This window comes from Balaenoptera physalus (assembly GCF_965194825.1).
Source record: "Balaenoptera physalus genome assembly, chromosome: 8".
NCBI classification, from domain to species: domain Eukaryota; kingdom Metazoa; phylum Chordata; class Mammalia; order Artiodactyla; family Balaenopteridae; genus Balaenoptera; species Balaenoptera physalus.
The window spans coordinates 48,927,894-48,947,926 of record NC_138887.1 but is presented as its reverse complement, the minus strand read 5'-3'; the positions used below and the strand labels follow the sequence as shown (position 1 = coordinate 48,947,926).

The window sequence follows — 20,033 nt, the reverse complement described above, 5'->3', positions numbered from 1 at the left end:
TCTCTAGCATGAATTCAGGGGCTCAAATCACACAAGAAAGGTACTTATCGGTAAGTAAACCTTGAGAATTAAGAATACATGAGATTATCTAATGTATAGCACAGGGAACTATATTAAATATCCTGTGATAAACCATAATGGAAAAGAATATTAAAAAAGAATGTAGATATAACTGAGTCACTGTGCTGTGCAGCAGAGATTGGCATAACATTGTAAATCAATTATACATCAATTAAAAAAAAAAAGAATACATGAGATTAGTGTCAATAGTCCCTTGTTGAGAAGCATATAAGACTTAATCCAAACCACTTTATAGGCTTTTAAAAAGTGATTATACAGCACTTTAAATTACAATGTGTTTATATTACTTTGAAGGGACAGAAATATATAATTATGGCCTCGGGTCTAAAGTATCAAAACAAATGAACATAAGCTTCCATTCATAAAATTTCATGCCATTTTCCTCTTCTTTAGGAACCTAACTTTGACTTTTCTTGGGCATACTGCTCCCCAGATAGCTTAAAACCAAACCAAACGAGACATTTCCCAGTCTCACTTGTAGCTAGATGTGGCCACAACTAAGTTTTGGTCCATGAGAGAAAAGCAGAAGCCAGGTGTGATGAACAGGTATGTTCTTAACTAGCTCCATCCTGCTACCTGGATTGTGGTGTTATATTCACTTTGGTTCGTGGGATGCAGGTCAGACTCTAGGGACACTGGAGCGAGAGCTGGAAGGAACCTCACTCCCGGCTGATTTCAGAGGGGCCTTACCAGCTCTGGACTGCATTTCTTTATTTTTATTTTCACATGAGACAGAAGTATACGTATACCTGTTTATGTCACTGTTCGAGATTTTCTGTTATATGCAGCCATGCCTAATCACAAATAATACATACACAGAAAATTTTCAGGAACTCAAACACATGATCAGTAATGTGGTCTTGTGCTCAAGTTTCTCAGCTATCATAAGCAGGAAAAGTACATTTAAGGAGAGAGGAGTGTTGTGAATCTATCCTGATCTCATTACTGTGGATTTGTAGAATGTGCTGATGCATACACATTTGCCTTTTATGTTTTTGATTATTTTTTAAAAGAACAAACAACCTCCCCAGAAGACTGTCAAACAGTGTAAACTGTCATAATAATTCTGAGAGATGCACTCACAATATGCCAATCAGCACTGGCAGAACCTGAACTTACTAAAATCTTTCTACAAAAGTCATCAGTGGTAAAATGAAAATGACTTTGCAATGCCTTCAAATTCAGATCAAACTGAACTAAGACACAAGAAGTCAGGGCTTCCCTGGTGGCGCAGTGGTTAAGAATCCGCCTGCCAATGCAAGGGACACGGGTTCAAGCCCTGGCCCGGGAAGATCCCACATGCCGCGGAGCAACTAATCCGGTACGCCACAACCACTGAGCCTGCACTCTAGAGCCTGCGAGCCACAACTACTGAGCCCACATGCCACAACTACTGAAGCCTGTGTGCCTAGAGCCCGTGCTCCGCAACAAGAGAAGCCACCGCAATGAGAAGCCCACGCACCACAACAAAGAGTAGCCCCCGCTCGCCGCAACTAGAGAAAGCCCGAGCGCAGCAACAAAGACCCAACGCAGCCAAAAATAAATAAATACATAAATAAATAAAAAAGAAAGATTCTTAAAAAAAAAAAAAAAAAAAGAAGTCACATTTCGTATGTTCCATTCTTGGGAAAAGATCCAAAATTAGGATGAAAATATCTTCACCCCGTTCTTCTTTCTTTTCTTAACAAAATCATGACACTGGATTTACAATATCTATAAGCCTGCTACACAAAAACAAACTATGTGATATCAAGCAAGACAGGAAGAAAATTTGGGGGGAAAACCTAACTTGCTCTATGTACTATGTAAATCTTTCTTCATAACAAGTCTATTTAAGGCACATTCAAAGGGATGTAGCAAGAAGGAAAACACCAGATGCTTTAATATTAGAACTATTATCATGAGCCCTGATATATACAGCCACTCACCTAAAACCCTGTTCATTTTTAGACTGAGAATTTAAGTAGAAATATCCAACCAGGCATGAGATGGGCAATTTTAACTGATGCTTTTCATCTTCACACTAAGTGAAGCTCATTTACAGGATTAAAAGATTTAAAAATTAGAAGTCTGACCAAGTATCCTGAATGCTGAAAAGAAGGATAAGTCTGAAGCAGAAAAGGATACAGGATGGCTCTGAAAGTAATTTTCTGTCACTATTTAGATTACAGCAAGATATTCTGGGGATTACAACACGATATATTAGTTTTCCACACTTTCCGTTCACACGTACCTACCAATTCTGTCTAATTTCATATTTATTTCTGAGATTTGGGGGAAGGACTGCCAGCCAAATAGCAGCCTTAAGCACAAGGCAAAAAGCTGCAAACAGAATGAAAAGAATGGTTTCAACTGTAGAGCAAGAAAGCCCCAAGGGCAAAAAATGAGGATAATGGGAAATGGGAGGGGAAGGTTATAATGAGAAAGACTGCAAAAAGAAATGAGGAAAAGCTCAATTATAGGTACGTTAAAGGCAAAAATTCTCCCACTTGAAGAACATTCCTTTTAGACATGTGCTTGTCAATTACAGCAATTCTGTGGCATTGCACCCTTTACATGAAGCCATAATTTGATTGAAACATGCTGTGAGAGATTAACATACAGGGATTATAATCAACAAATTGCCATTTACTAGCATTCCTTCCTCACACTTATAAGACTATCTGAAATACATACTCTTATATAGAAAAATCACTTTTTTCCCCATTTTCTGATAGGATGCTAAATTTTTGACTGAGGACGATGTCACAGCATTAAAAAATACAGACAAGAACATCTGATAATCTCACTTTAAATCCATCAACTGGAGAGATGACACACAAGATCTCTGAGGGAGAGAAACAGAGGGAGAGAGAAAAGAGAGTTTTTTCATCCTTTGAATTGTCTTAAAGACAGTCTCCAGTAATTTCATGTGCTGATGTTACATTAAAACTATGATTCTGCTAAAATTACTCGATTGTCAAACTCACTTTTGACACAGTATCTTGTCTCCAGAAATTTCAGAATGTGTTGCTTCTTTCAATTCACTGCTCCAAAAATACCTGACTCACATCACACATTTAAACAAGTTTCTGGAAATACAGCGGGACGCTGGCAAAATCACAAGTGTTTCTACTAAAGTACAATATCAAATATGCCAGTGGACCCCAAATGCACTGAGAAAATATGGCCATTTTTAAAACTTTAAGACTTGAGAACAGCATTTTCTTTTTAAAGAAACAAAAATCCATTTTCCTTTTAAAAAGAAAAAAGAAGAAATTTATAAGAACAAAAATCAGCACCAAACTGAGAAACTGTGCTATAGAAATTATAGATTATAGAACTATAGATAGAAAAATAGAAGTAGCAGCCTTTGTTCTTAAAGGGTATATATTAGGGAGACAAAATATAAAGGGAAAACTAAACAAAGCTATTATCTTTCTCAAATGCATCTTTATGAGAAAAACTACAAGTTATACTGGATTTGTGTTTAAAAAACAACCTTTAGGGACTTCACTGGTGGCGCAGTGGATAGGACTCCATGCTCCCAGTGCAGGAGGCCTGGGTTCTATCCCTGGTTGGGGAACTAGATCCCACATGCATGCCGCAACTGAGGAGCCCGCCTGCCGCAACTGAGACCCAGAGCAACCAAAATAAATAAATAAAATATTTTTTTAAATTACAAAAAAAAAAAAAGGGAACCTTCACCCTATGTCAAAGAGACTATACGGACTTAAGCCAATATCTTATTCATGTAATTATAAAACCAAAGACTATTCTACATGAACTTTGTGACTTATTAGAAAGGGCCTTCATATTTTACATTTAAAAACAGACTAATTTTATCTATTATGATTCTTTGAAAATTGACAATTTATGTACATATTTATGGCAACTCTCAGTGTACCAGAGTATTTTATTATTTGTAATAATTTATCCACCAGCCATTCTAGGAAATTAGAAATTTACTGAACTACAAAGAAAGAAATACCTAAGGTTCCCCACAGTTGTCTATCTAAAAAGATGAGTACCAAATTGAGCACCTGAGTTGGAGGAAAAGCATTTTAGGGGAAGCAAAGAAAATGTAAATAAGGGGAATAAAGCAAATAAAATGTGCAAAGGTAAATAAAGGAGAAAGTCCATTCATTTCTAAGTCTTCTGCTCTGGCTACAGTTTACATAGGAAAACCCTCATGGTTTGGGGGGTTGAGGACATCACCACCAGGACAGACTTCACAGAAACAAGAAGTCACATGTGTATTTCATCTAGAACATAATGTGTGAAGGAAACTTTCAAAGATCCTCTATCTCACTTCCCAGCTCTAGGACACAGCCTTCCCTCTAGCCCATCAGAAAGTTGTTGATATTTTTCCTTAAAAGTATTCAAAGAAGAAAGTCTAAAAACTCTTCTTAAGATGCACAAGTTTTTCAAAATCCTTATAGTCAGGAGACTAAAGATCTAATTTCTGAGGTAATTCTTGCCCCTTGTGTATTTCATTTTCCATTTCCTATCTTCAGATCCTCCTGAAATTAATTTCTCACAGCCCTACAATATTTCAGTTTGTTTCTAGGGTTCTCTAGACTTATAGTTGAACTTTAAGTATTGGAAGAGATCATGTGGAGTAAACATGGAAATGATGCGATTTAATAAATGCACTCCAATGATCCAGTCTCATTCTAAATGGGGATTGTTTCCCTGAAAAGTAGGCTGTACTCCTCCTTACATCTTTATCCATTAAACATCTTCTTTTGCCCATTGGTTATGCTGTAATGAAAACTTCCACATTTTCATTATTAATCAGTGTACATTAATGACCTTATGCTTCATCTATGTCTCACTTCATTACCAACAAGAGTATTAATTAACCCACAATCTACTGGCAGTGTAAAAGCATCAATTCCCTTGTTATCATATATAGTATCACATGTTCAAAGGTGGTGTGAATAGATTAGTTCAGAAGATGAACACCTCAAATGAAATTCACAGTCATAATCTGATTTTTAATATTATCTCATGTGAGTGGTCTGATACAGCATCAGCTGCAACTAGGACCTCTTCCCCCACACCCCCTTTCTTGTGTAACCTTCTTGAAGCAGTTAGGCCACCCAGTGGCCACCTTGCTCAGAGGTGGAAACCAAGAAGCAGGTCTTTGTGCTGGAGATTAGCTCCCTCTTAAGTGGCAACTGAAGCGCCTGATTTGGGGTTTATAGCTAGAGTCGAATGGTAGGTTTTTTATTTCAGTTCTGCCTTTCATCCAAGATTTTAGCCACTAGACAAAAATGATGTCTAGGACAAAGCTAGGAATATATCTGGGTTCACTTCCAGATTCAAATGACCACTCTATCTCTGAAGCAGCTTAGTTAACCTCTGCTTTAGCATCTATGTCCATTAGATGGAGATAATCATCCTGTACAAGCATCCATCTAATGGAGAGGATGTTTGGATAAACAGAGTGGTGTCAAATCCTGGCTCTCAAATTTGGAAGGGGCCTCAGATGTCATGTGGTCTAAACTCTTTGATTTCATAAATGAGGCAAATGAGAAAGAAATTTCTACACAATTCTAATTATCTCATCACTTAGTATTAATTTATAAAGTCTTCCAATGCTTCAATTACAATCAGCAAAAACATTACATTCTCCACATTAGCAATTAGGAGAGAAGCTAAGGGAACTGCCAAAAACCCAAACCAAACCAAACCAAAAGCACAAAGATTATAAAGCAGAACAGAAACCATATTCTAATATGAGCACTTTTACTCCTAGTTCTCTCTCGATGGCACTTTGGGGATTTTCGTTGTCACCGTGGATCGCTGTTTCAAGCCTTCGCTTTATCTGAAAAAACAAGCCTTCTCTGGACAGTGGGGTTCTCATCTGCATCTGAGGCACACCCAGGGCACCTGGAGTCGGTGCTCATGAATTTATTTAGTCTTTCGTTGATTTTTTCATTAGCATGTATGCAAACAAAATTAACCTAATATTTAACACTGACAGTTTCATAAAGCTGAAAAAGACCTCAAGTGGCAACCTAGTCCAGTTATTTGTCCCTGAGAAAGCTACTTTCACAGGTCAAGAAGGTAAAAGGCTGACATCAACCATTTCCACGGATGCAGAGTCTATGGCTCCTAGCTGGCGCCAGTACCATCCGGGGATACTTATACCTACTTCCAACTCCTTTTACATCTTTTATTTATTTTTTCAACTAAGTCTATTTCCTTTGGTTCTGAGCTTTGCTGAATAGGACCAGACATTTCACATTCATTCTCTATACTACTTTAAATACATTAAAATATCCTCTAGCTTCTTCATTTTTAAAGACATGTGGATATAGTTCTCCCAAATTTGTGTCTATAATGAGATTGGTTATTTAGCACCACTAACATCCCCCACTCTCTCCCTATTTGTTTTCTGTCTGACTCCCTCCACTAAAATGTAAGTCCCACGAAGGTAAGGAGTTTGTGTGTATTTTGTTTACAGCTGTATGCCCCACAGCTAGAACAGTGCCTACGTAAGAGGTCGAAGATATCTGTGGAAGGAAGGAACTAAATTTTTCTATGGTATTCATTCACCCGCATATAGAAACTGAACACTCAAATATGCACTGCTGTATTTTATTACAGAAGCAGTGTGTAAAGTTAAAAGTAAAGGAATTACAGGGGGAGGGCTAGTATAAGAGCCAGGATGCAGAGTATTTCATCACTGGGGGAAAACCGCTGCTTTTCTCTAGCAACGGACTGTTTCTGAATATCTCAAAATGGCCTGGTAGTAAAACTCTCTGCAAATGGATATTACTGGTAGGTGATAAATCAAAGCTATTCTTTGTAAATGTTATAGCATAACTTCCCAAAGGAACTTAAAAAGTTTCCCATTGGACAAGGTTATATACAAACACACTTAAATCATCACCAGGTATGGCCACTGAGCCTTGAATTCCAAGCCTGCTACCCCATCAACATTCTAACTGCTCTCTGAGCAAGGCTGAAGAAACACAGCAGTAAGACAGGGCAACATGAAGTCAGGCCAAACCGCCTAAGTCCTTGTGCAAAGCCTAAGTGATGGTGAGGTCAGCATAAAACGACCGCAGGGTTAAGGTCTCCTCCAGATCTAGAATTCTACGGTTCTGTGACATACTTTGAAAGGAAAAGGGTTGATATAAATCTCTTTAGATCAAAGCATTTCAGTGATGAAAGATATGTCAGAACTCATCTCATGTATAACTTGCTCAAGGTCTCAGGCTGGTCTATTAATGGAGCCCAGATCTGGGACCCAAGGCTTCAGAATCTCATTTTAGTACCCTTTCTACTCTGCTGCGTGCATATTCTCCTTCCTTAGAACATCATTTCTTACAGAAGTAAGCATTCTTGGTGAGACTGAAGGACCACCCAGAGATCCCTGGAGTGTGACAGAACCCTGGCAAAAATCCAAATGGGTTTTGTTCACTATTCCGTCACCTCGTCATTCCAAGAACTGAGAGCTAACAGCTGTGTGGCCAGTACCTCTGTCTGCTCTGATTGTTTCCTTTTTTTCAAAACCATTTCAGTGGATGGACCAGCAATGCAGGTTTGTGAATTTTGAACTCAGGCTGCAGAGGCTCTAGGGCAGGGACCAGTGGATATGAGGCTGGACACAGAGACCAGGAGAGGGAGTGGGGAGGGGAGGTGGAGGAAAGGAGAAATGACGCCCCTAGCTCTCAGGGGCAAATTTATAACTATTAGACACTTTGAATATGTCTCTGAAAAAAGCGGAGAGACAAAGTCATTGTCCTAGTTCTGTGGCTCTCACATCTGGCTACGTATAGCATCATCGAGGGAGCCTTCAAAGCCCCTAACTCTTAGGCCCCAACTCAGGTCAACTGAACCAGGATCTCTGGGGTGGGACCCAGACATTGATATTTTGAAAAATGCCCCATGTGCTGCTAATGATACAGCCACAGATAAGATCCACTGGTCTATTATGTGTTACATGATACCACAAAAATAAAAAGATTAATCCAAGATAATTTTACATGCATGTTAATGCACAAAATCATGGAGAGGCTTACCACCATCTAAAAACTTCCGTGTCTACCCGCCAAAAGTTTTAGTCCTGCAAAAGCCATGCAGCCACAGGGTTATAAAGCTCTTGCCACCTGCAAAAGAAAGCCTAGAAGAGAAGCACCAAACATCTTTCCAGAAATCCTAAAAGGTAAGGAAATTAAGGAAGAAGTTCACCTAAATTGTCTTCCGTATTTTCAATGATCAGGAGAAAAGGCATTCTTAATTTTCCTTCACAAGAAATAGGTATCAAGTATTTAGGATACGCTTGATGCTGGAAAGGGAAAGAAGATAAAAGAAAATGAAAAATTGCTTGCCTGCCCTAGCTTCACTCAAGCTTCCATCAGTGCAATGCTCCAAAAAAAGCCATTAAGCTGGCAATGGAGAATAGCTTTGGGACCCTATCAATTAAGTGAGACACCCTATGCTATAAACCAGGTACTTTCACGGAGGTGGTTGCCTCGTGAAAAGGTAAAGGGACTCACTTTCTCCATGATGTAATCAGTCTACTAGGTGCTGTTGAAAGTACACCACCCACACGGAGGCATCCATGCCCCCCGTGGTCAAAGCAGGATGAGCAGACACTTCCACACTGAGTACACAATATACTGAACGATAACCTCATGAAGTAAAAAACAGCCATACCTGGAAGAAAGCAGGTCAAGCCTAATAAGAATCGGCTAATAGGCTCTACCTGTTCCCACTATCTTATTCTCTGCTTGTTTTTTCTTGAAAACCTGTAATCATAAGCAATTTGCTTCAAAAAGATGAATAAAAACCTAAGACGTGGGGAAAAAAAGGGGGAGCAAATAATGTTATTTCCTCTTGTGTTTCCCCTAAGGTAGACTCATCGTAATGCAGATGTAGAAAGAAAAGTCAATAAGAAGGATTTTCTCTGTGTAATTCATCTGATCATAGTGTTGTCCCCGGCCACCCCCCTTAGAACAGAAATCGTTATTCCTAATAGAAGCATCTCTAGACAAAACACATTTGATCCTTTCCAGAGAGGGGAAAGGGTTAAATAGGAGCAGCAAGCACTGTAGACCCTACAGACCAGGGCTGGTGCTGGGGACTCGCTCCTCCACCCCTCCAGCTCCTCCACTCACAACACATTTTCTTGCTTCTTGCCTTCCTTGTAATTCTCCTGGGCTAGGAACGCCCAGTGATGTCTGCCCTATTTCTGGGAAGATGAAAGATAGAGCTGCTTGATTTTTCCCTAACATTCCAAATGCTTCAAGTCAGACCCTGAACCTCGAAAGAAAAGGTAATTTTTGAAAACAGCTTCAATCCTTCGACGTTCACAAATAGGTATCCAGTTACCAGACTCAAACAGTTTTTCCATTTTAAACAATGAAGAATTATTCATTCATTCGTTCATTCATTCATCCATCCATCCATCCATCCATCCATCCACTCATTCCACAGATATTCCCAGGATGACTGTTTGTGCCTGGTAGTACCAGGGAGGAAAGGTAGGCACGTAGGGGATTATGAAAATAAGCACGGTAAGTGTTGTGTGGATCAAATCATTTAGGAAAATCATTACTAGGTTGCTTGTAAGCATCTCTAACAATGTTTTTTTGCTTTTAAAACTCAGTTTGATATGGTGATAGAATACTGTATGAATTGTTGTTTTCTATTCTATTCTAGATTTGGGTAATAACAAAAATACAGTATCTCTTATTTCTATTCCATTCAATTAAGTAAACTTTTTTTCCACTTGCATGTTAACATCAGTTAGTAATCCCCTGAACCTGTCCTTTGTGAGTACAGGTCTCTTAGCCTATTGGGCCTTGCACCTACATTTTCACAATGAAGTGACTTTTGTGGGGAAGAGAGGGAAATAACTTGCATCCCTTGCTTGGTTAACTTCCCCAGCCTCTGGTGGGTCCAGGAATGTAAGAAACCAGAAGAGGCTCACCCCAGCCTCCAGGACCATTTATTTCTTCCCAGGCATGCTTTCTTCCTCACTGCCACTGGGGCCACGTGGACGACCAGCATACGGCTCCACCCGGCTCCATATGGTTCCATCTCCCTAAAAGGGGCGCTCGAGAACATAAAAACGCTGCTGTATACTTTTATTGCAGCCCCTTCTCATTTTCCTCCATCTGTTTTCCATATGTTTAGGCGACTCAGACTCCTGCACACGTAGACCTTTTATGGTGAGGGTCGCCGGCCTGACCAAGATAAAGAACTAACAGTCACCGCTGTCAGTGACAAGGGGCCTCAACTACTTTAAATATGTGATTCATTTAGTATTCAAACTAGAACGAACCCATAACCACTTTTCTTCAATTTGTACATGAAACTGATTTTATATTTATATTTTTTAAAATGTTACCAACAAAAGCCACACAGTGGCTCTTCTGTTGTATTTTCTCCAAGCGCTGTTCGTGAAGTGTGGAAGAACTGCATGTGACTTCCACTTAGGTGTCCCTATCATATTACACATCAGTCTCTCTCCAAAGTTGACTTTTTCATTTTCATAAAACTCTCCTTTGATCAGAGGAAAAGCTGTTACTGTTTTCCCCCTCAGGTGTCCCTGCAAACATCTGAAGTTTTACATGTGTCCTCTGCAAACGCTAAAGAAATGAGCAGGAGTGAGGACCGACTGACCCCTGCGGGGCTCTACCTGCCCGGCTTTGGCCACACGGAGTCGTGGTCCTTATAGCTTTGCTCGGCACCTGGCAAGAGGGACACATCTGATCCCAGTGTTGGTATAATCGAGAAGAAACTGGGAATACCAGTCACTAGACACCAGGTACAACACTGTTTCCCAACAGGAGGCAACTGCTGGCATTAGTAACAGGAATTAGGGTGATTTCTCATTCCCGGTGTTAACTTGTCAGTGGGCACCTAGGCCATCTTTCACAAAAAACTAATGACAGTGAGAACGAAAGAAAAAAGAAATCAAGTAGGCCTAGTACTGGCTTCAGTAATTTCTACTCTTATTAATATGACCTAGACACAAAGTCCTGTGTTATAGAACTGCAGTGCTACCAAGACGAACAGATTCAGTCCCCCAAACTGCTACGCATGTTCAAAGGTGTCCTCTTCGTGGCAGATAACTTGCCTGTAATCTAGTCCAAACCACCTGTGTAAAGCAGTCTGCTAATCAGTATGCGGAAAATTATGGCCAGTTCCGTGATGACTATCTCTGATGAAGCAGAACACGGAAATAGTGCTCAAATGCACAAAATATTAATAGACATACAAAAACCACCCAGCAAATGCCACGAGAATATGGTTCTCTTTTAGCTTGTTTGTGTATAAATGACAACTATTACTATTTTTCCCCAAACATAGATATGCAAAATAAAGTTTTTATTTGAATTTCAAGATCAAACAATAACATTAATGTAGAATGCGTGATTGAGCCATTTTTGCCTTTTTTTAAAAAACACTATTCATATTTCACACATCTTTGTTTCTCTTAATGTCCTTTATAATGCAGTATACAGCCAGAGATCAATTAAGTTCAGACAAAACTACTGGGACCCAAGGAAACTCTTGTTCCCACCTAAGTTGTCATTTCACAACCCTTCCTGCATGGGAAAAAACCTAAGGAGTTACTTGTACTAATACAACCAAAAAATGCCTTTTATTGATGCAGTCGATATATTGCAAACTGCGGGCATCACAGGTGCTATGGTGGCAGCAAAAAGTGCATTTTAGTCAGGGCATCAAGTTACAGAATTCAGGCTACAGCCAGAGGCCTATTCATTGGAATAACTGCTCCAGGCTGGAACAAATTACAAATTTTGGTTAAGAGAAGCAAGTACTGCCCTTGTGTGATAAAGGAAGTTTGGGTAGATCATGCAATGGTAGTGTTTCCAGAAGTGCAAGGGTGAAAAAGCTAAGTGGGTATTTTGCTCCCAGATTAAATAGAAAGGACAAGAAGCCTGATCAATAAGACTTCAGTGAATTACAGTTTCTGGTCTGAGAAGCTATGAGTATTATATTCTGCACAGCAGGGCTTGCTCTGAGCAGTTTGTAAACCACATGGAAAAAGGCAGAAGTTGCTGCTAAGCTTATAGTTGCTGAGTAGTTGCATTAATTGTTGACTTTTCGGCAGGGAGGCTACTCCCCCCAGCTCAGTGCTTCCCACAAGCCAGGTAAACGCTAGCTGGCAACCCCATCCCTCATATTCCTTCCCACTGAACACTGGCTCTTAAATGCTGGCCTCTTGCCAGCTGCCTTTAGGTGAGATTCGGTAAAAACTGCCAATGAAACAAGAACATCTGCCTTCGTGTCATTTTCTTTGTACAGCTACTTCCCAGGCGGCTGCTTGGGTCTACATGCGTCCATTTACTGGATTTAAACAAAACAGCAGGAGGCGAAGGGGGAGGCCCAAGAAGCATATGCTGGTTCAGCCCACTCTGGTTTCAGCTACAGAGGGCGTCTTGCCCCTCCGGAAACTGACAAGGGCAGCCGCAGCTGGCTGTGAGTCTGGAAGCAGGAGACACCCCCCCCCGCCTTACCTGTTTCTTTGTCCTGGACTTCTTCCAGGTGCAAGTCATTCAGAAGGTGCTCCAAGATCTTCTCCGGGGTCCCGGACACGACCACGTATCTGTCAGAGAGCAGAGAGCCCACGGAGTCACCCTCAGCGGGGGACTGTGAACGGCTGCTCCATTCCTCATCCTCACCCTCCTCATCAATATATTTGAAATAAGGCACATCGAAGGTAGGCAAGGGCAGCTCTCGGCCTGAAAGCGCGGCAGAATCCTTCCTCTCTAAGTGAGGGTCAAAGACTCTCAGCCGGGAGCTGCCCATTGTGCACGGCCACTAACAAAGGCATCCCCTAAAGGCTCAAAGATCTTGCCATCTCTGTCCTTTCACTGGGAACTGAGTCCATCTGGCTGCTAAGAGCTCTGCAGTCAGCTAGCACGCTCCGCTCCGAGAGAGGCGGAGAAAAAAGGGAGGGAGGGAGGTGGGGGGGAAGAGGAGGCAGAGAGAGCGAGTGAGATGGAGCGGGAGAAGGGGAGGAAGGCAGGGGAAAGGAAACGGGAGCACGGGGCTGGGTGGAAACTCTGACCTCCAATCGCTCTCCGCGCTCCCCGCTTGGGGGGCTGGGCCGCAGCTCTGCACTTTCTTCAGCACCAGGACGTCCCGGTCCTGCTCTTTAACCTGAACGGTTGTCACTTCATCATCCTGCTTTAGTTGCCGATGGGAGTGATGGATGGAAGAAGGAAGAACAGAGAGAAAATTAAAAAGGCAAAAAAATAAAAAATAAAAAAGAGCTAACTAAAGCTGCACTTTCTCAAGTTGCTTTCCCACCTACTATCTTTACAGATTCAGAACAAATTAGGAATCTGGTCAAGAATCTCCCTCTAATGGTACAGGGTCCAGGCTCAAGTTGTATGGATACATAAAGCATTAGAAAGACATAAATACTTTAAAGGAAACTGGAAAAAAAATAAACTGGGGATGGGATTCAGAGTTCATTTTTAAAACTACCTGAATGATCTGAATTAAGAAATCCAAAGTTCAAAGTCTCAAAAACACAATATACTAATTGCATGTGTGCTATACTCTCTTTTACCTGGTTAATACCTCTTAAACTGCCACTATATTAAAATTAGAAAATCATATAAAACATCATTTAAACACTAAAACAATGAGCAAGCCATATTAAGCAGATGTAGCGGATACGTATCATATTCATTTACATCAAAAAGGTGGGGAAAAAACTACTCATTCTATCATTCAGTTCATGTTTTACTCCCAAACTTGAGATGGCCTTCACATTTATCATGTACTTGTTTTGCCAGAATACAAGCAAAAACGGATCTCTAGTTAGAATCTCATCTAGGCTGAAATTCGGATGTCACGGGTGAATGCACTGACTTTCTTCACCGCGGTCCTTTTTAACACGGAGAGAAGGCTGAACAATCATTCATTTCTGCACACACAGCTTCCACAGCCCAGAGCCCAACATGGCCCGCTGACGCGGCTCTGTCCGAGTCGGGCTCACTGCTGACCCAGCAGTGTGGAGCCGACCCGAGTGACGAACACTTCCAGAGTGTGGAGTGTGAAATTCTCCTGATGGGCGGCACCCAACCAGAGGAAGGTAGGGGCGGAGGGGGTAGGGAGAAACACATGTAAAAAAATTTACCTTCTGTATTTCTGAGGATCTGAGCAAAAGATTGAAGCAAGAAAAGTTGACAGCAAAGAGGCTTCACCTTAGAAATGATGTTGCCTCTTTAAAAAGGGAAACACGTCCTAGGGTTCCTAGCATGCTTCTGTGTTTCTGCTCCTGGCAGAAAACCCTACCTAAATTAGGTACAAACACACAAAAAGAACATTTTCCCGCCCCCGATGGATAAAAAGTACTATGTCCTCGTGCCTTATTATCAGTTCCATAGATTTATCAGAGACGCCGATGTATTTATTCACCTCCCATAAGAATAGGAAGGCACTATTCTTGTCATAATTGCCAACCAAATCAGTGGGAAAATGATGATTTCAACTCCTGGTGTGCTGATTCCTAAGAAAATGTAGTGACCTAGTCATTTGAGTCTTCCAAGATCTTCTTAAAAACAAAAAATACTAGTCATTCTAAACAGCAATATAATTTTATGATCATTCTTTTTAAATCTCTTAGTGGCAAATACTTTTACTGTGCAAAACTGATGTATTACACTTCAGCAAGGTCAGACACGCAGTTACTGTGGCAATTAATGCTGGATATTCATTGTTAAACTCCCTGAGGATGGCAGTGTGACTCCTGTAACATGAATACCAATGTATAATTGCTCTCTTTCATTTCTCCAAAGGGGTTCTTTTGTTATCCATGTGGCTGAAGTGAAACAAGGTGGCTGGCGAGAGGAGCATAATATTGACAAAAAAAAAAAAAAAAAGGGCAGAACGTGAGTCTGGGATACTGAGACACAGAAACAAATAATTCAGTAAAGAGCAGGTGTGAAAGGACAAAAATCTTTCCCTAGCTTTCCTCTCGTCGTAAGCCAGTACTCATGTTATATGAGCCTGCTGTCATTCTGAAGCACATTTTACATTCTACGTGCATGTGATATACGGCATTATTAACTTCCGCGGGCCATGCACATACATATGGATGGGAAGGGCTTCTCTAATGTCTGTGTAACTAATATGTATTACAGGGCTGTGCACAGAGCAGCTACACTCCGCTGGGCAGGGGAATAGCTGAACCATATTGATGTACTATCAATAGCATCTTATGTCACAGTGATAGTTTCCATTTTGAAAAGCTGTTAAAAAATAAAGAAGCAAAAAAGCAGAGAAATCAATGTATAAAAGGAGATGGAAGTTATCTAAAATTGCCGTGAAAACGTAATAACCGTATGTATTATACCTGGCTCTCAAGAAGGAAGGAGAAATCAATGCCTCCTGACCAACCCATGTACCCTTACCTAACTGCTCTTCCTGAAAAACAGCATAAGTACCAGAGTTGAAGTTCTGGGTATGAAACTTTATTCTGGTGCTTGCATGGTTAAGAATAAAAGTATTTAAAGAACTAATGACAAGAAATATGTTCAATGGCAAATAGTTCATGAAATGCAAGTAAAGCTTTAAAATGCTTAATTTATAGACAACCACTCAACAAATAGTGAGGGTCTGCTTTGGGTAAGGCACTGTGGCAGCAGACACTAAGGGGCAAGCAGTGGTGAGTAAGACCGATGCCCTGCCCTTAAATGACAAGGTGATAGCTCCATAACAGCATAAGTCTAACGTGGTGAGCTCCCCCAAGATGAGGCCACATGCAAGAGAGAAAGCAAAGGTAGAACCCATGCGATTTGACTGTCAAAGATGACAGATCAAATCCCAGATCTGTGGGTGAAAGAGAATGGAAATGCCATTAAATGGGACAAAAAACTGGTTCTGCTTAGACTGATGAACCTGCTTTCAGACAACTGATGTTTCAGTACTGCTAATACATCATGCTGTAGATGTTTAGCAAGCAGTTAGAAATAAAGAACTAGGGCTCTGGACAAAGGCCAAGGACAGAGATAAATGTGTGAACTACTCAAGTTTGGGAGTGGATGAGATTGTTGAAGGGAAGCAGGACAGAAACGGAACTAGGAAGAGAAAACATAGAAAGTAGGAGGAAGAGGGAGGGGATCAGAGTCATGAGGAAACCTACCAAAGAGATGACTAAGCAGTGAAACCAAGACAAGCCAGGAGAAGGTGGAGGGCACTGACTCAGGAGAGTCAAGGACAAAGGCTGTCTGACGTTGTCAAATTCACGAAGATGAAGAGTCTACGAGGAAGTGATGAGGAGACCACGATGGGAAGGCGAGTATTGAGGTGTGAGCGGATGTGAAGGACATGCACAAAGAGGCAAGACCGCCTCCTTGGAATTTCACCACGAAGGGAAGGAGTCAGGCTGAAGAGGCTGCCTGGCTGGGGAAGTCGGCAAGGTGAGGGGCTATGGAGAAGGGGCGAGAGATCAGGAACGTGCATGGAGGGTTTAGGCTACAACAGGACCGAGACTTCCTCCTTCCAGAGAGGATCACGGGAAAGAAGATGGGTGGAGATTTAGAAAAAAATTAGAGCACGGAGAATAAGGTAGCTGAGATAGACAAAATGAGATGGTTCCTATCATCTTCGTAGAGTGGGGATTCAGACCATCTTCTGGAAGGGGAGGTTCCTTGGCGGCCTGAAGAGAAAACTGTTGGAAAAATGGCTTTAGGGGTTGCAACAGGGAATAAACAAGTTATGAAAAGAGGAATTGCCAGGCAGCTTTGTGCTGCTGAGGGTAGAAAAACATAAGTTTATGGTTTTAGGCCTTCCTGCCAACGTGCTCAGAAATCTGAGAGCGGGGCGGGGTGGGGCACACTTCCCTGGCGGTCCGGTGGTTGGGACTCCGCGCTGCCACCGTGGGGAGGTGGGAAGGTGGTGCGGTGTGGCCCGCGGGTTAGATCCCTGGTCGGGGAACTGGGATCCCCACATGCTGCGCAGTGTGGCAAAAAAATTTTTTTTTAATTTTTAAATTAAAAACATACATTTAGGGCTTCCCTGGTGGCGCAGTGGTTGAGAATCTGCCTGCTAATGCAGGGGACACGGGTTCGAGCCCTGGTCTGGGAGGATCCCGCATGCCGCGGAGCAACTAGGCCCGTGAGCCACAACTACTGAGCCTGCGCGTCTGGAGCCTGTGCTCCGCAACAGGAGAGGCCACGATAGTGAGAGGCCCGCGCACCGCGATGAAGAGTGGCCCCCGCTTGCCGCAACTAGAGAAAGCCCTCGCACAGAAACGAGGACCCAATACAGACAAAAATAAATAAATAAAATTAAATTTAAAAAAAACATAAATTAAAAAAAATTTTTTTTTAATTAAAAGAAGAGAAACCTGAGAGGGGAGCAGTGAATGACGCCCCCTCCACCCACCAGGGGAAGAGATCAGCATGGGAGACACCAGGAGGGAGGGAGGAGAGATGTTCCGGGCTGCCGTCAGCACACACGCAAACAGCCCTTCTCCACAGGGCGTCTGTCTGGTTAGGGAAAGGAGTGCGCCTAGACAGGAGCTGATAAGCGGGCAACACGGAGGGGCTGAGGACAAGCCTTCACAGGGGTGAAGGGAGCAGGCAGGCGGTCGAGGAGGAAGCCCGTGGAGGCTTTGATCAAGGAGGCTGATCTCTGAAGTGGGGCAGTTCAGAGCAGTGAAGACGGAGCAAGGGAGAAGCCGCCCCTGACACCTGGGAGCCGGCCTGGCACTCAGGCTGGGCCTCGTGTTCTCCTGTTAAATGTCACTGATTCTGCGAAAAATCAACATCAGTTAAGGCCACTCTGTGACTGTGGTGGGACAACACAAAAACACGGCCACTCGGAAGTCGTATCTGAACACAGACAAAGCATAAACATTGATCACGGCAGAAAATACCAGAAAGCCCAGCGAGTGAGTAGTGACTGCTGCTTCTTTCCCAGTGACAGCTTTGGCTTTGCTGCCCTCCCTATAGATAAGATTTAAGATATCGTCACAGAGTTGCCCAGTTTCCTGATCTAGAGCAAAGCCCTGCTACTTGAAATCCTCCCCAAAGTCACCAAACACAAACCCAAGCCCGGTATGTCCTTTCTTCTAACACCTTCTTGCACTGAGCTGCTGCGAGGCTCCCCAAGGTGCGAGGGCTCCATCACTACACCAAAGCAATAAACCCAACTTACTCAACTACAGGCGTGTTCCTGGTGGTCTCCGGCTAGAGGACGGTGACCATGGACAAGGGTCATAAGACGCTGCCCTGCCGCTGGCATGGTGCCGTGTGGAGAGGATGGTTATTGGAGTCAAAGATAAAATGCATTTCCTTGTCAGGGGAATGAGAGAGTCATACCCAGGGATGTTCCTGAAAGTGATCAGAGGATGGGTGAGGAACAAATACCCCAGGACTTCCCTGGCGGTCCAGCGGTTAGGGTTCTGTGCTGCCAAGGCAGGGGGCGTGGGTTCGATCCCTGGTCGGGGAACTAGGATCCCGCGCAGCGCAGCCAAAAAATTAAAATTAAAAAAAAAAAAGAATGCCAGTGCAAGGGGCACAGACCTTAGGAGAAGGGACTTCTGTAGGTGCCAACACTGAAGAGGAAGGTGCAGTGGGGAGTGGGGTGTGTTCCCAGAAGGCACCATGCTTCCCACCCCCCGCCCCGCCCCCATGCCTTGGCTGGTGGTTCTCAGCTCTGGTTGGTACAGGCTCAGTGAGAATTCTCCCCGCTCCCTGACACACACTTTAGCTCCTAGATCTGCACAAACCAGGTCTTTCCCCTACTCTCTTGAAGGGATGGTAGGAAGAACAAGAAACTCTAAGGACCAGGCCAGATGGATTCTTCACAGCTTTGCCTATGGGATGCAGTCTGGGATGAGCTGGGAGATGGGGGAGGAGAGGAAGTGTAAAAATAAACAGGTGTCCTCAGCTGAAAGCGGGGGGAGGGGGGAGGGGGGAGGGAAAGCTGTTTGATCACAGACTCACAGGACCTTTTGAACAGAGGCCATGAAAAATATGAAAACAGAGGAGGGTTTTCAGGTTTTCTCTGCTCCTCATCTTTGTTCCATTCTTTGGTGACTAGCTCTGATTTCTTTTCTTTTTATGGCTACACTGCTCCCCTGCCTGCAAATTCTGAATGAATGATAGAACCTGTACCTTTGACTTACTTTAGATTAACTTCCTTGACCAAGATCAGCTTTTATACTTCTAAATCCAACTTTTCTTTTTTCATTTATTCACATGGAAGACATTTATTTTTAAGATGAAAATACATATAGGGTAAAAAAAAATATTGATTTTTTTAAAATGTAAGGTGAAGAACTGATGTTGACAGTTTAGCAAGTCTACGCTGTCCTGAACCAAATTTCTGACTGCATTTATATTTTCACTTATCACCAGCACTAGCAAGAAAAAGTCATTACTAAGGGATTTCTCAGGCCTGCTGGAATTGTCACAACGACTTGCCTGATTTTCCATTATCTCTGATAATTGAAAATATTCCTCTCCCAAGTACTCATATAAAGCAGCCACTGGTATTCTCCATGGCACTGTGTCCCTGATGCTCTGTGAGTATCAACTCTTACAAGAGGGCTTAGCTCGGGGTTCATGGATGGGCTTTAGTGACTCAGAGAAGCTTCCGAAAGTATATAAAATTTTTATGTGTAGGCACATTTTCCCAGGTAGAGTCCAGAGTTCTAGGTCTCACTGGAGTCTACGAACCCCAAAAGGTACAAATCGTTACATACGATGAAACTCGTATTTATCACTGCATCTAAGGAACCTTCTTTGACAGTCTCCTGCCGGTAACACTGCCTATCCAGATAAGATGCCCAAAGAACCCTGTCATGACATCCATCACACTGACCTCTGATTATCTGCTCCCTCTGTGTTCTCCACGACATGATGACATCTTGAGGGCAGGGGCTGTGACTTCTATTTCTCTTCCTAACACACAGCTCAGGGCCTGGCACGTGATATTAACTTGATAACGGTTTA

The 20,033-nt window shown here is 42.4% G+C and overlaps 1 protein-coding gene across 11 annotated transcripts in view; it reads right to left on the bottom strand.

The window, feature by feature from the left end:
- Positions 1–20,033, bottom strand: part of RAPGEF5 (Rap guanine nucleotide exchange factor 5) — a 224,964-nt gene that overhangs the window by 63,624 nt on the left and 141,307 nt on the right. For 8 of the 11 annotated variants that reach the window (XR_014266740.1, XR_014266741.1, XR_014266742.1 and 5 more), the window contains 2 exons: positions 13,127–13,245; positions 12,573–12,661 (listed from right to left, as the gene is read on the bottom strand). Coding sequence is in view for 8 of the 11 variants with exons in the window: in XM_082472678.1 (XP_082328804.1) it covers positions 12,573–12,661; positions 13,127–13,245 (208 nt within the window). In the remaining 3 variants the exon portion in view is untranslated. The other 3 variants (XM_082472680.1, XM_082472682.1, XM_082472679.1) reach the window with 2 other exon arrangements.